Here is a 16,354-nt window from a genome sequence, read left to right on the forward strand (position 1 = left end):
CTTCATTTTAGACAGTTTAAGAGGTTTGTATTCAGCCAGATTTCCACATTGACTTGTTCATTTGTGTTGTGATGATTTTTAATGTTCAAGTCTTAGCACGCACAAACAATTATATAGAAACAAGTTGTTTACTTTGACTCCCAATATTAGTAAAAGGAGCTTTTGAGTCAGAGATCAGTAACTTGCCAGAGCCTGTTTGGAAATAAACCCTGAGGATTTCTCCTATCAGTGGTTGGTTATGCAATGTCTATGGCAAGCCCTAGAAGCTAAAAGACCAAACCTTAAAATGTTAGAAACAGAAAAGGCAGTTAATTATTACACATAATTTGTTATAAAAGGAACTATAACTTAGTAAAGCCAGATGATTTCTGGCCTTGACGGTTTAGGGTTTAGAGAAGATACTGTTGTGTACTGAAGCAGGGCTGTTTTCTTTCATATCCTTTAGCACAGGAAAGCAGAACTAGGGGTTTTTGCAAGATGAGAAAGCCCTGTTTTAACGTGTGTGTATAACATAGTAATAAAAGAAATGCATGTGAAAATAACAAATTAACATATTTGGCATATTGCCTTTGTCAAGATTAGTCTTTTTTGTCAAGTAACTAAGCCAAATTAAATCAGTAATTACAAAAAGTTTGTACACTGATTTAGTAATCTTGCTTTTATGATATATTCTAAAGAAGGAATTGGAAATGCAGAAAAATATTTGTGAAGTAGGATGTTCATTTTAGCGTAAATTAAAATTGGGGAAAGAAAGGGAAAACAATACAGATTCCATGCATAAGGCAAAAGTTCAATTGTGGGTTTATCCATGTGAGTAGACTATTATTTTGTCATTTAAAAATCATAGTTTAAGCTGGGTGCAGTGGCTCATGCCTGTAATCCCAGCACTTTGGGAGGCTGAGGTGGGCAGATCACCTGAGATCGGAAGTTCGAGACCAGCCTGACCAACATGGAGCAATCCCATCTCTACTAAAAATACAAAAAAATTAGCCAGGCATGGTGGCAAGCGCCTGTAATCCCAACTACTCGGGAGGCTGAGGCAGGAGAATCGCTTGAATCTGGGAGGCAGAGGTTGCGGTGAGATTGTGCCGTTGCACTCCAGCCTGGGCAACAAGAGCAAAACTCCATCTCTAAATAAATAAATAAATAAATAAATAAATAAAAGTTTCAAGCCAGGTGCAGTGGCACGCACCTGTAGACCCAGTTACTTGGGACCCTGAGACAAGATGATTGCTTGAGCCCAGGTTTTCCAGTCTAGCCTGGGAAACATAGTGAGACCCCGGTCTCTTAAAAAAAATCATATTTTCTTTTTTTTTTTTTTTTTTTTTTTTTTTTTTTTTTTTTTGAGACGGAGTCTCGCTCTGTCGCCCAGGCTGGAGTGCAGTGGCGCTATCTCGGCTCACTGCAAGCTCCGCCTCCCGGGTTTACGCCATTCTCCTGCCTCAGCCTCCTGAGTAGCTGGAACTACAGGCGCCTGCCACCTCGCCCGGCTAATTTTTTTTTTTTTGTATTTTTAGTAGAGACGGGGTTTCATTGTGTTAGCCAGGATGGTCTCGATCTCCTGACCTCATGATCCGCCCGTCTCGGCCTCCCAAAGTGCTGGGATTACAGGCTTGAGCCACCGCGCCCGGCCAAAAATCATATTTTCAAATAATATTTGGTGGCATGAGAATATGTTTGTAATAAAACATTACGTTTGTGAAAGCAGAATGTAAACAGTACACTAGTTGATTCTCACTGTTAAAGGGTCTTTACACACGCCTATACATGCAGATAGAAAACATGTCTGAAAGGGAAATGGTTTTGTTTTGTTTCATACTGTTTTTCTGAGACAGAGTCTCACTTTGTCACCGAGGCTGGAATGTAGTGGTGCTATCTCGGCTCACTGCACCCTCCACCTCCTGGGTTCAAGCAATCCTCCCACCTCAACCTCCCTGGTAGCTGGGGCTACAGGAGCCCGCCACCACGCCTGGGTAATTTTCGTATTTTTAGTAGAGATGGGGTTTTGGCATGTTGGTCAGGCTGGTCTCAAACTCCTGACCTCAAGTAATCCACCTGCTTCAGCCTCTCACACTGCTGGGATAACAAGCGTGAGCCACTGTGCCTGGCCTGAAAGGGAAATGTTGGTATTAATTTTGGTTGTCACTGCCCATTAGAATAATTTTCTTCTTTTAGTGTTTCTGTGTTTCTTAAATGTTATAAGCATATGTTACTTTTGATTCAGAAAAATGCTATTTTTAAAATAAACAAGACTGGGCATGGTGACTTTCACCAATCTATCTGAGACCAGAGGATCACTTGAAGCCAGGAGTTCAAAACCACTTTGGGCAACACAGTGAGACCCCCCACCTCTACAAAAAAAAAAAAATTTAAAAAGCCAGGCATGGTGGCGTACCCACACCTATAGTCCTAGGTACTAGGGAGTCTGAGGTGAGAGTATGGCTTGAGCCCAGTGGTTTGAGATTGCAGTGAGCTATGATCATGCCACTGTACCCCAGCCTGGGCGAACACAGTGAGACCCTATCTCAAAAAATAATAAATAAAAATTTGGGGGCTCATATAAGGTACAGTTAAAAAAAATTAAAATTAGGCCGGGCACGGTGGCACACGCCTGTAATCCCAGGACTATGGGAGGCTAAGGAGGGTGGATCACTTGAGATCAAGAGTTCAAGACCAGCCTGGCCAACATGGTGAAACCTCGTCTCTAATAAAAATACAAAAATTAGCTGGGCGTGGTGGTGGGTGCCTGTAATCCCAGCTATTCGGGAGGCTAAGGCAGGAGAATTGCTTGAATCTGGGAGGTGGAGGTTGTGGTGAGCTGAGACCATGCCACTGCACTCCAGCCTGGGCAACAGAGTGAGGCTTCATCTCCCAAAAATAAATAAATAAAATTAAAAAAAGAAATAAGAACATCTCCTTCTTCCCTTGCCAAAAACCAAGGTGAAAAGCATCTCTCAAGAAAGATGAGAATTTCAGTTATTTAATATTTATTCTGGTCCTTAATTTAAAGCTTAATATGGAATCCCAGCGTACATCTCCCACTGTTAATGTCTGTCTTGGCCAAGACAGACAAGTTTTAAAGAGTGAGATAAAATTTAGGCTAAAGTTGAAGTATTTGGAGGGAAATATACAAGTGTTCTCAGCTTACTTTTTTTGTTTTTTTGAGATGGAGTCTCGCTCTATTTCTCAGGCTGGAGTGCAGTGGCGCGATCTCAGCTCTCTACAACCTCTGCCTCCCAGGTTGAAGTGATTCTCCTGCCTCAGCCTCCTGAATAGCTGGAACTGCAGGCGTGTGTCACCACGCCCGGCTAATTTTTGTATTTTTAGTAGAGACGGGGTTTCACCATATTGGCCAGGCTGGTCTTGAACTCCTGACCTCATGATCTGCCCACCTTGGCGTCCCAAAGTGCTGGAATTACAGGCGTGTGTCACCACGCCTGACTTCTCAGTTTACTTTGATATGTATTAATAATAACAAAGACTAATGGATGAGGAGCTAGAAAGAAATTTTATAAACCAAGTACTGCAAAATATGAATGGTAGACTCTGGGTGATATATGAGTATATACTGTAAAATTTGTTAAATTTTGCTGTGTGTTTGAACATTTTTGTAACAAAACGTTGGAAAAGTTTTGCGGAAGAACACCAGAAACAACTTTGTTGTATTGGATAGTCAACTTAATTTAGAATATTCAAATGTTGGCCAGGCACGGTGGCTCGTGCCTGTAATCCCAGCACTTTGGGAGGCCAAGGCAGGCAGATCACCTCAGGTTGGGAGTTCAAGACCAGCCTGACCAACATGGAGAAACCCTATCTCTACTAAAAATACAAAATTAGCCAGGCGTGGTGGTGCATGTCTGTAATCCCAGCTACTTGGGAGGCTGAGGTGGGAGAATTGCTTGAATCCAGGAGGCAGAGGTTGTGGTGAGCCAAGATCACGCCATTGCACTCCATCCTGGGCAACAAGAGTGAAACTCCGTCTCAAAAAAAAAAAAAAAAAAAAGAATATTCAACTGTCCACGAAGTACCAGTATCTAGGTAAAGCCATTCTGTTGGCCTTTCCCAAGTTGTACTATTTTATAAAGTTGTTTTAAAGAGAGATGTGGGCCGGGCGTGGTGGTGCACATCTGTAATCTCAGCACTTTGGGAGCCTGAAGCAGGCGGATCACTTGAGGTCAGGAGTTTGAGACCAGCCTGGGCAATATGGCAAAACCCCATCTCTACTAAAAATACAAAAATTAGCCTAGCGTGGTGTCACACATGTGTGGTTCCACCTACTCAGGAGGCTTAAGCACAAGAATTGTTTGAACCCAGGAGGCAGAGGTTGCAGTGAGCTGAGATCACGCCACTGCACTCCAGTCTGGGCGACAAAGTGAGACCCCGTCTCAGAAAAAAAAAATTTGTACTTTTTAAGGGTTGTGGGACCTATTAATTATATTGAAATGCTTTCTTTTCTAGGTCATCCATGCCTGGCTTATTATATCATCTCTATTGTTGCTGTTCTTTTTTTCATTCATTTACTTGGGGTAAGTCGTGCAATTTTTGGTCTTTCTTTCAGAATTAACTACCTTTGTGCTCTGTAGCCATCACTTAAAGCCATGTACTTTGTTGAAGAATTACTCTGAAGTTTTAATTGTTTCCACATTTAGGTCATACTTGGTATATAAAAGACAAGTCAGTATTACTAATTGAGACATTCTTCTGTTGCTCCTTGCTTATAATAAGTAGAACTGAAAGAACTTAAGACTGCAGTTAATTCTAAGCCTTTTTGAAGATTATATATTCTTCTAGTAGAAGTCTGAATCAAAATGTTAAGAAAGGGTTTTAAGAATGTATAAAAACCAGAGTAATTGATTTTCATACTTCTGTATTTTTTTTCGGTGACTCTTTTTTCTTTCAAACGAAATCTTATATGAAATTTTCATATATAATACAGAAAAAAGTGGATCTGGTCTGTCAAAGAGAATAGTGAAGCTCAGAGATGTGCCAGCCTGGCCTTTTTCTCAGCTCAAGTGGCAGAATACAGTTTGTAAACAATTGCACTAGCTCTTAAATTCAAAGAGGCAGTAAAACTAATAAATAAATTGGAGAGTTATTTCTTTGGTAGAGGGTTAAAGGAAATACAAAAGAAGCAAATATTAGAATCTATGTGAAATGGATGATATTCTAGAAAAAAAATTATCAAAACTGACCCCTGAAGAGACAGAAAATTTAAACAGAGCAAAGAAGAAGTACAGAAAGTTACAAAGAAGTTTCCACCCCACCTGCACAAATAACAATAGTACCGGGCCCCAGTGGATTTATGGGGAAATTCTGTTAAACATTTATTTAAGGAATGGTAACTCTAATACTAGGTGTTCCAGAACATATAAAAAGAAAAAAGGTTCCAGATTAATTTTAATTAATTAATTAATTAAAGAAGCCAGCATAACATTGATAACTAAAGCCTTGCAAGTTACCAAGTAAAAGAAAACTATTGGTCAGTTATATTTATTGATCTCAAAAGAATAACAGAATTTTTTTTTTTTTTTTTTGAGACGGAGTCTCGCTCTGTCACCCAGGCTGGAGTGCAGTGGCCGGATCTCAGCTCACTACAAGCTCCGCCTCCCGGGTTTACGCCATTCTCCTGCCTCAGCCTCCCGAGTAGCTGGGACTACAGGCGTCCGCCACCTCGCCCGGCTGGTTTTTTGTACTTTTTAGTAGAGACGGGGTTTCACCGTGTTAGCCAGGATGGTCTCGATCTCCTGACCTCGTGATCTGCCCGTCTCGGCCTCCCAAAGTGCTGGGATTACAGGCTTGAGCCACCGCGCCCGGCCAAGAATAACAGAATATTAAGAGAATTCAGCAATAGATAAAAAGAATACTACTTTTTTTTGAGTCTCACTCTGTCGCCCAGGTTGGAGTGTAGTGGCATGATCTCAGCTCACTGCCATCCCCACCTCCTGGATTCAAGCGATTCTCCTGCCTCAATCCCCCAAGTAGCTGGGACTACAGGTGCGCACCACCACACCCAGCTAATTTTTGTATTTTTAGTAGGGACAGGGTTTCACCATGTTGGCAAGGATAGTCTTGACCTGCTGACCTCGTGATCCGCCCACCTTGGCCTCCCAAAGTGCTGGAATTACAGGCGTGAGCCACCGCACCCTGCCATAATAATACATTTGACCAAGCGGAGTTGGTTTGCAGAATGGAAGACTGCTTCATTATAAGTTGCCATATCACTAGATCACCATCTCTGTACTTGCTAAAAGGCATTGGATGATTCCACACGTGTTCTTGATCAAATTCCTTAATAAAACAAATAGATGGGGTCAGGTGTGGTGGCTCATGCTTATAATCTCAGTACTCTGGGAGGCTAAGGTAGGAAGATAGCTTGAGGTTGAGAGTTGGATACCAACATGTGCAACGTAACAAGACGTTGCCTCTACAAAAAATAAATTAGCCAATTGTGGTGTGTGCCTGTAGTTCTAGCTGCACGGGAGACTAAGGTGGGAGGATGGCTTGAGCCCAGGAATTCAAGCCTGTAGTGAGCTATGATTGCACCACTGCACTCCAGTCTCTAAAAATAAGTAAATAAATAAATCTCTAACATTATAAAATGTATGCATCTCATTCTAAAGGCCAATGTCATCCTCATAGGGAAACTAGAAGCTTGCCTACTAAGGTCAGGAATGAGATGGAGGTTTTCTTTTCTCCTCTTCTCTTCTCTTCTTTTTTTGTTTTTTTCTGAGACAGAATCTTATTCTGTCATCCAGGCTGGAGTGCAATGGTGTGGTCTCAGCTCACAGGAACCTCCGCCTCCCGGGTTCAAGCAATTCTTCTGCCTCAAGGCCTCCCAAGTAGCTGGGATTACAGGCGCCTGCCACCATGCCTGACTAATTTTTGTATTTTTAGTGGAGCAGAGGTTTCACCATGTTGGCCAGGCCTGTCTTGAACTCCTGACCTCAGGTGATCCGCCTGCCTGTGCCTCCCAAAATGCTGGGATTACAGGCGTGAGCCACTGTGCCTGGCTGAAATGAAAGTTTTCTTTATCACCAATTATCTAGCATTGCTCTGGAGGGACTATCAAACACAATTAAATAAGAGAAAGCAATAAGAACTATGTAATTTGGAAAAGAAGGTTAAATTACCAATATTTGGAGATAAAATGATTGTTTACTTTGTTTTAGAACTAACCGAAAACCAATTCAAATTACTCAGTAAGTTTGGTAAGGCAATTGATTACAAAATTAAACAAAAATACCCTGGCTGTGTGCCGTGGCTCATGCCTGTAATCCCAGCACTTTGGGAGGCTGAGGTGGGTGGATTACCTGAGGTCAGGAGTTGGAGACCAGCCTGGCCAACATAGTGAAACCCCACCTCTACTAAAAATACAAAAAATTAGCCAGGCGTGGTGGTGGGTGCCTGTAATCCCAGCTGCTTAGGAGGCTGAGGCAGGAGAATGGCGTGGAGGTTGCAGTGAGCCGAGATTGCACCATTGCACTCCATCCTGGGCAACGAGAGCGAAACTCCGTCTCAAAAAAGTAAAATAAAATGAAAACATATATCAATAACCTTCACATAAACAACTAGTTAGAAAACATAATAAAAGGACAGGTCCCATTTATGATAGCAGCAAAAAAGATGAAATATCTATAAGTAAACAAGAATTGTGCAAGCCCTGGACACTGGTGAAGCAGAGGTGCCAGCTGAGGTCCTGCCCCCAGCTCCCCTTAAGCTGAGCAGTGTGGAGAACATCTTGCACAGGCTGCTGACTGCCTTCCAAGAAGCCCTTGACCTTTACCATGTGTTGGTCTCCCGTGACCAGGTAGGCACTGAGCAGTAGCATGTGTAGACTGAGCTGACCTCTACCTTCCTTTGGATCCACAGCCAGTTGTAGGCCAACAACTGGGTGGATGGGTCTGATGTGGCTCCAGGCCCTCTCCAGCTCAGGTTACCCCTCCTTACATACATTGTACTCAGGCTGTGCAGAGGAAGGCAGGGGCACTGAGGGCCAGCAGTCCCTGTTCCTGCTTCTGAAGAAATAGATATTTTAAGTGAATAAAACTGAGGGCCAGCAGTCCCTGTTCCTGCTTCTGAAGAAATAGATATTTTAAGTGAATAAAGTGACAGCTTAGAGGAGTGAAAAAAAAGATAATATGCAAGATCTATTATTGAGAAATTTTAAGGCTGGGTGTGGTGGCTCACACTTGTAATCCCACCTATTTGGGAGGCCGAAGTGGGAGGATCCTTTGAGCCCAGGGGTTCTAGACCAGCCTGGGCAACATGGTGAAACTCCATCTCTACAAAACATACAAAACTTAGCCAGGCGTGGTGGTGCATGCCTATAGTCCCAGTTGCTTGGGAGGCTGAGGCAGGAGGATGACTTGAGCCAAGGACTTTGGGGCTGCAGTGAACTATGATTGTGCCCTCTATCCAGGGTGACAGACTTTGTCTCTATTAAAAAAATTAAAATATGCTATCATTTGTGTCAAGTAGAAAAGTATATGTATGATATGTATAGACTTTCTGGAAGGATGTACATGAAATTAGTAATAGTGCTTTCCAGCCAGGCACGGTGGCTCACACCTGTAATCTCAACATTTTTGGAGGTGGAGACAGGGATTGCTTGAGCCTAGGAGTTCATAGCCAGCCTGGGCAACATAGCAAGACCCCATCTCAAGAAAAAATAGTGCTTTCCTCTAGAGAGGGGAACCGTGGGACACAATGGGGAGAAAACCTACTTTTCAGTGTCTGTTGTGAATTTTATATCTTACTCATGTATTACCTAGGCAAAGAGTAATAAATAGGTTTTTTTGTTTGTTTTTGTTTTAGTTCGAGGATACCGGAAATGCTTAATATAAATATCTACATTGTCCAGAAATTTCAATGTTTATTCTATTTTGGAATTTCAAAGTGGGAGAGGAATCATCTTTCTGGACAGTACCTGAAACTCAAAGTTTATGCCTAAAGGCGTGCTTGCTTTCTCCTCAGTTACCTCAGGCGTCTTCTATAGTTGCAATCTCTTTGTTATTAGATGGTGGATTTTTCCTCCCCAAAATTAAAATAGCATTTTGTTCATTATAGAAATACTGAATAGTCACTTTTTTAAAAAAGACATTATGTAAGATGATAAAGAAGAAAAATGACCAGATTCCCACCACCTAAAGATAAGTCCTGTCATGCTTTCAGGAATTAATATATCAATTTCTCATCTACTCTTCTCTCACACTATTTTGCACAAATGGGATCATAAATGGGATCCTATATTGTGTATATATAAAAGTGTGTTTGTGTTTGTGTGTGTGTATGATGATTCTTCTCCCGCTTTGAAGGAGAAAGAAAGCACACCTTTAAGCATAAACTTTGGGTTTCAGATACTATCCGGAAAGATGATTTATCTCCTACTTTGAAATTCCAAAATACATACATATATATATATATTTCTTTTCTTTTCTTTTTTAGAGTTAGAGTCTTGTTCTGTTGCCCAGGCTGGAGTGCAGTAGTGTCATCATAGCTCACGCGGCCTCCAACTCCCAGGCTCAAGCTATCTTCCTGCCCCAGCCTCCTGAGTAGCTGGAACTGCAGGCATGTGCCATCACCTTTAGCTAATTTTAAAATGTTTTTGTAGTGGTAGGGTCTCACTGTGTTGCCCAGGCTGGTCTGGAATTCTTGGCCTCAAGTTCCTCCCACCTTAGCCTCTCAAAGTGCTGGGATTAGAGCGTAAGCCACTTTGCCTATCCTGCATATATCTATTTTTAATGACTGCTAAATCTCATTGTATGAAAATGTATGTCCTAGCTATAAAATTTTTTAGCACATGTTTAATTTTTTCTAATTTCAGATGTTTTAAACTAATATTTCCCAAAGTATAGTGTGGTATTTTAGGTATTATATGATCTTTTTTCCTTTTTGTAATTATTTTTATAGTTATGGCCTGTGCAGCTGATTTCCCATTTATATGAATGATACAGAGCTTCCTGTTAAGAAAAAGTTCAGCTTGGGAAAAAAAGTGAATTGTTCAACTTGAGGGAAAAAAGTGAATTAATTGGCCAGGCACCATGGCTCATGCTTGTAATCCCAGCACTTTGGGAAGCTGAGGCAGGTGGATTGCTTGAACCCAGGAGTTTTAGATCAACCTAGGCAAACATGGTGAAACCCTATCTCTACAAAAAACATTAGAAAAATTAGTTGGGCATGGTGGCACACACCTATTGTCCCAGCTACTTAGGAGGCTGAGCTGGGAGGACCACCTGATCTCCAGAGGTCAAGACTGCAGTGAGCCGTGATTGCACCACTTTACTCCAGCCTGGGCAACAAAATGAGACGCTGGCTCAAAAAAAAAAAAACCCAACCAAAAAAGAGTAAATTAATTTAAAAGAAAGTATTAAATAAATAATAGCACAGTTGATATAGGTTATGGTAAAATTATAAAGGTGGGATATGAATATCTAATGTTTGGGAGCCATCACATTATTCTAAATAATGTTTTTTTCTTTTTTTTTTTTTGAGACGGAGTCTCGCTCTGTCGCCCAGGCTGGAGTGCAGTGGCCGGATCGCAGCTCACTGCAAGCTCCGCCTCTGGGGTTCACACCATTCTCCTGCCTCAGCCTCCCTAGTTGCTGGGACTACAGGCGCCCGCCACCACGCCCGGCTAGTTTTTTGTATTTTTTAGTAGAGACGGGGTTTCACCGGGTTAGCCAGGTTGGTCTCGATCTCCTGACCTCGTGATCTGCCGGTCTCGGCCTCCCAAAGTGCTGGGATTATAGGCTTGAGCCACCGCGCCCGGCCTAAATAATGTTTTGATGAAAATAATTGTACATAAATCTTTTAAAATCTGTTTAATTTTTTTTCAGGGAAGTGTTTAAAACCTATAACGTTGCTGTGGACTACATTACTGTTGCACTCCTGATCTGGAATTTTGGTGTGGTGGGAATGATTTCCATTCACTGGAAAGGTCCACTTCGACTCCAGCAGGCATATCTCATTATGATTAGTGCCCTCATGGCCCTGGTGTTTATCAAGTACCTCCCTGAATGGACTGCGTGGCTCATCTTGGCTGTGATTTCAGTATATGGTAAAGCCCAAGACTGATAATTTGTTTGTCACAGGAATGCCCCACTGGAGTGTTTTCTTTCCTCGTCTCTTCATCTTGATTTAGAGAAAATGGTAAAATGTACATCGCATAGCTCTTCAGTAAATCATTAATTCGCTATAATAACTTTTTCATTTGAAGATTTCAGCTGGGCATGGTAGCTTACGCCTGTAATCTCAGTACTTTGGGAGGCCGAGGCGGGCAGATCACCTAAGCCCAGAGTTCAAGACCAGCCTGGGCAACATGGCAAAACCTCGTATCTACAGAAAATACAAAAATTAGCCAGGCTTGGTGGTGCACACCTGTAGTCCCAGCTACTTAGAAGGCTGAGGTGGGAGGATCGATTGAGCCCAGGAGGTCTAGGCTGCAGTGAGCCATGATTGCATCGCTGCATTCCAGCCTGAGTGACAGAACAAGACCTTGTCTCAAAAAAATTTTTGTTTTTTTTAAAGATTTTGAGGTTTTGACAAGCTGGCCAATATGGTGAAACCCTGTCTCTACTAAAAATACAAAAATTAGCTGGGTGTGGTGGCGTTCCCCTGTAATCCCAGCAACTTGAGAGGCGGAGGCAGGAGAATTGCTTGAACCCAGGAGGAGGAGGTTGCAGTGAGCCGATATGGTGCCACTGCACTCTAGCCTAGGTGACAGAGCAAGACTGTCTCAAAAAAAAAGCAAAAAAAAAAAAACAAACCAAAAAACACAGAGTGGTAGACACACAAAACGCTCAATTCATTTTTTAAATGTTTTTTTCCTTTATATGATACTGCATAAGCTTTTTTCTTTTTTTTTTTTTTTTTGAGACAAAGTCTTGCTGTGTCACCTAGGCTGGGGTGCAGTGGTGCAATCATAGCTCACTGCAACCTTGAACTCTCGGGCTCTTGCAATCCTCCCACTTCAGCCTCTCAAGTAGCTAGGACTACAGGTGTGCACCACCATGCCTGACTAACTTTTTTATTTTTTGTAGAGAGAAGGTCTCACTATATTGCCTAGGCTGGTCTTGAACTCTTGGGCTCAAGCAATCCTCCTGCTTTGGCTTCTCAAGGTATTGGGATTATAGGAGTGAGCCATTGCATCTGGCCTCAATTCACTTAAAATCAAAATTAGGTTACCTACTTTTATAAGGTAATGTATGGAATTATTATTTTAAAAATAAAACCAATTTGGACAGTGTGAGATACACATTCTACCACCAGTGTGACATGGGTCCTGAACAGTTAGAACATACTCTAACCTTTAACCCAGGCAGCTTTCAGGTACGTACTCTGGGGCTATTGCCCTGTTTGAAAGCCAAAAAGAGATGCATTTTCAGAGACTAATATGTGACCCCTTCTATCTTATAAGGCCATGGCCATACTCTTTTTTTTCTTTTTGTTTTTTTCTTCTAGAGATAGGATCCCTCTCTGTTATCCACGCTAGAGTACAGTGGCATGATCATGGCTTACTGCAGCCTCAAACTCCTGTCCTGGGCTCAAACAATCCTCCCACCTCAGCCTCCAAAGTAGATAGAACTACAGGCATGCACTACCATGCCTAATTAAAAAAAAAAAAAAATTTTTTTTTTCCGAAGATGAGATCTTACTGTGTTTCCCAGGCTTGTCTGGAACTCCTGGCCTCAAGGGATCCTCCCATCTCGGCCTTCCAAAGTGTTGGGATTACAAGCATGAGCCACCATACCTGGCCATACATTTTTTTTTTTTTTTGAGACGGAGTCTGGCTCTGTCGCGCCCAGGCTGGAGTGCAGTGGCGCAAACTCGGCTCACTGCAAGCTCCGCCTCCCAGGTTCATGCCATTCTTCTGCCTCAGCCTTCCGAGTAGCTGGGACTACAGGCGCCTGCAACCACGCCTGGCTAACTTTTTTGTATTTTTAGTGGAGACAGGGTTTCACTATGTTAGCCAGAATGGGTCTCGATCTCCTGACCTCATGATTCACGTGCCTCGGCCTCCCAAAGTGTTGGGATTACAGGCGTGAGCCACCGTGCCTGGCCTGGCCATACACTTTTATCACTATTTACATACTTACTAAAATGTTTGGTGGCCTGTAATAGGAAACATCATCCTCGTTTGATTGACGAAGAAGTCTGTGGAAATAGGATTGAACTGGTTCTGTTCTTGTATTTGAGTAATCAGTTGTGGAACTATAGAAGTCGTATACTCTCTCTGACTTTCATAATTACCTAATGTTGTATAGTACTTGATGGTTTGCAAAGTAACCATCTGTTCTTGCTTAGCTGTGAGTAAGAATGCCGGGTCTGGAGACAGAATGTCTGGGTTCATCACTTTTTTTTTGAGATGGAGTCTCACTTATCACCCAGGTTGGAGTGCAGTGGTGTGATCTCAGCTCACTACAACCTCTGCCTCCCAGGGTCAAGTGATTCTCCTGCCTCGGCCTCCCGAGTAGCTGGGACTACAAGTGTGCACCACCACGCCCAGCTAATTTTTGTATTTTTAGTAGAGACGGGGTTTTGCCATGTTGGCCAGGCTGGTCTCAAACTCCTGACCTCAAATGATCTGCCCGCCTCAGCCTCCCAAAGTGCTGGGATTACAGATGTAACCACTGCGCCTGGGCTACTCATCACTTGCTAGCTATTTGACCACACAAGTTACTCAACTCCTAAGTCAGTTATGAAGATTAAATTAAATGATCTATTTAATACAACAATACACTTAGAACAGTGTCTATCAGTAAATTTTTTCTGTTTTAAGAAACAGGATCTCACTGTGTCTCCCAGGCTGGAGTGAAGTGGCACGATTATAGCTCACTGTAGCTTCAGAAGCCTGGGCTCAAGCAGTCCTCCTGTCTCAGCCTCCCGAGTAGATAAGACTACAGGCACAGGTTGGTGTTGACCTCCTGGCCTCAAGCAGCCTCCCAAAGTGCTGAGGCGTGAGCCACTGTACCCAACCCAGTGTTACATTTTTATATAATCCTATGAAATATCAAGGTAGTTATTATCCCTGTTTTACTGCTAAGAAACTTGGAGTTTACAGAGGTAAATTATTTGCCCAAGCTTAAACTCTGATCTCGAATCTGAATCCCAAGTCCAATATTCTTTTCACTGTATTACAATATTTTTACCATCAGCCCTCCATTCTGTCTGCACATCATACAAATGAGTAGCTCTACAGAGCTTTGAATTCCTTTTAAACAAAAGAGATTTTTGTACCCAATGTTTAGAGTAGTGATTCTCGGCTCCATTTTTACAATGTTTCAAGATTTAATTTGTCACAAAAGTTCTGAAATTTTCAAAGCAAAAGCAATTTTAATTTAATTACTCTAAAAAATAAGCAGATTTGGCCGGGCGCGGTGGCTCAGGCCTGTAATCCCAGCACTTTGGGAGGCCGAGGAGGGCAGATCACCTGAGGTTAGGAGTTCGAGACCAGCCTGACCAACATGGAGAAACCCCATCTCTACTAAAAATACAAAATTAGCCGGGCTTGGTGGCTCATGCCTGTAATCCCAGCTACTCGGGAGGCTGAGGCAGGAGAATCGCTTGAACCCAGGAGGTGGAGGTTGCGGTGAGCGGAGATCATGCCACTGCACTCCAGCCTGGGGAACAAGAGTGAAACTCTGTCTCAAAACAAAACAAAAATAAACAGATTTATCATTTAGCAATTCTTTAAGGGAGAGTAAAGAATAAAACTGAAATAGTTGCGGAATGTGGCAGAGTCAAACAAGTTGAAAATCTCATTACTTTAGAGCAGGGCAGACTTCTCATGCAAACAAATTGAAGTAGAAGTGGTGAGAGTAGAGATTTCTGTGTGTGTGTTTTATTACTGTACTATCTTATGGTCCTCTGTATACTATATTATATTGTACATATATATATTATTATACAAAGAGACATGACCACTTCGAGGCATGAATTTTTTTTTTTTTTTTTGAGACAGGGTCTTACTCTGTCACCTAGGCTGGAGTGCAGTGGCGCCACCTTGGCTAACTGCAACCTCCACCTCCAGGGCTCAGGCAATCCTCCCACCTCAGCTTCCTGAGTAGCTGAGACTGTAGGCACCTGCCACCGTGAGCTGCTATTTTTTTGTATTTTTGGTAGAGATGGGGTTTTTCCATCTTGGCCAGGCTGATCTCAAACTCCTGAGCACAAGTAATCTGCTGCCTCAGCCTCCCCAAAGTGCTGGAATTACAAGCATAAGCTACTGTGCCCGGCAAGACATGAAATTTTTAAATTTAAATGCATCTAAGTGACAATAATGTCAACACAAGCTGTCAATTCTTCCTTTACAAAGTTTAGCTATACCTGTTTTATATTTTTAAGTGTTTAAAATTATTTCTATATTTTTATATTCTGAGGTTTTTTTTTTTTTTTTTGAGGTGGAATCTTGCTGTATTGCCCAGGCTGGAGTGCAGTGGCATGATCTTGGCTCACTGCAAGCTCCGCCTCCTGGGTTCACACTATTCTCCTGCCTCAGCCTCCCGAGTAGCTGGGACTACAGGCGCCCGCCACCACGCCCGGCTAATTTTTTGTATTTTTGGTTTTTTTTTTTGTTTGTTTTTTTGTTTTTGTTTTTGTTTTTTTTTTTTGAGACGGAGTCTCAAGCTGTTGCCCAGGCTGGAGTGCAGTGGCGCGATCTCGGCTCACTGCAAGCTCCGCCTCCTCGGTTCACGCCATTCTCCTGCCTCAGCCTCCTGAGTAGCTAGGACTACAGGCGCCCGCCACCGCGCCCGGCTAATTTTTTGTATTTTTAGTAGAGACGGGGTTTCACTGTGGTCTCAATCTCCTGACCTTGTGATCCGCCCGCCTCGGCCTCCCAAAGTGCTGGGATTACAGGCTTGAGCCACCGCGCCCGGCCTAATTTTTTGTATTTTTAGTAGAGACGGGGTTTCACTGTATTAGCCAGGTTGGTCTCGATCTCCTGACCTCATGATCCGCCCACCTCGGCCTCCCAAAGTGTTGGGATTACAGGCGTGAGCCACTGTGCCCAGCCTATATTCTGAATTTTCATGACAGAAAATGAAAGAAAAATTGCAGTTGATGGAAAGAAATGGTGGTATAAACAGGAATAACTTAGGCATATTGTTTCCTCTGATTTATTATTTTTGTAAAATAAGCTACTTTTCAGCACCACATATGTTCTGAGACCTGAATATTTAATGTGACCAAAGAGTAAAGAAGTAATAAACTTTATCTTGCAGAGAGTTATCATTTTGTTTTAAATTTACTGCCCTCTTATTTCAGGTATTTCTCAGTAGTACATAATACTGCTTTTAAAAAGGAGAAGAGATGAATTTCTTCTACTCTGCTCTTCATATTTTGAAAAGTTCAGTCA

At 42.4% G+C, this 16,354-nt stretch overlaps 1 protein-coding gene across 4 annotated transcripts in view; it reads left to right on the forward strand.

Annotated features, from left to right (window-relative positions):
- PSEN1 (presenilin 1) overlaps positions 1-16,354 on the forward strand; it is an 82,941-nt gene that overhangs the window by 46,431 nt on the left and 20,156 nt on the right. For all 4 annotated transcript variants that reach the window (NM_001266480.1, XM_028850213.2, XM_028850214.2 and 1 more), the window contains 2 exon segments: positions 4,459-4,526; positions 10,836-11,056. In NM_001266480.1, coding sequence (NP_001253409.1) covers positions 4,459-4,526; positions 10,836-11,056 — 289 coding nt within the window.

Source organism: Macaca mulatta, chromosome 7 (assembly GCF_049350105.2).
Source record: "Macaca mulatta isolate MMU2019108-1 chromosome 7, T2T-MMU8v2.0, whole genome shotgun sequence".
Classification (NCBI taxonomy): Eukaryota; Metazoa; Chordata; class Mammalia; order Primates; family Cercopithecidae; genus Macaca; species Macaca mulatta.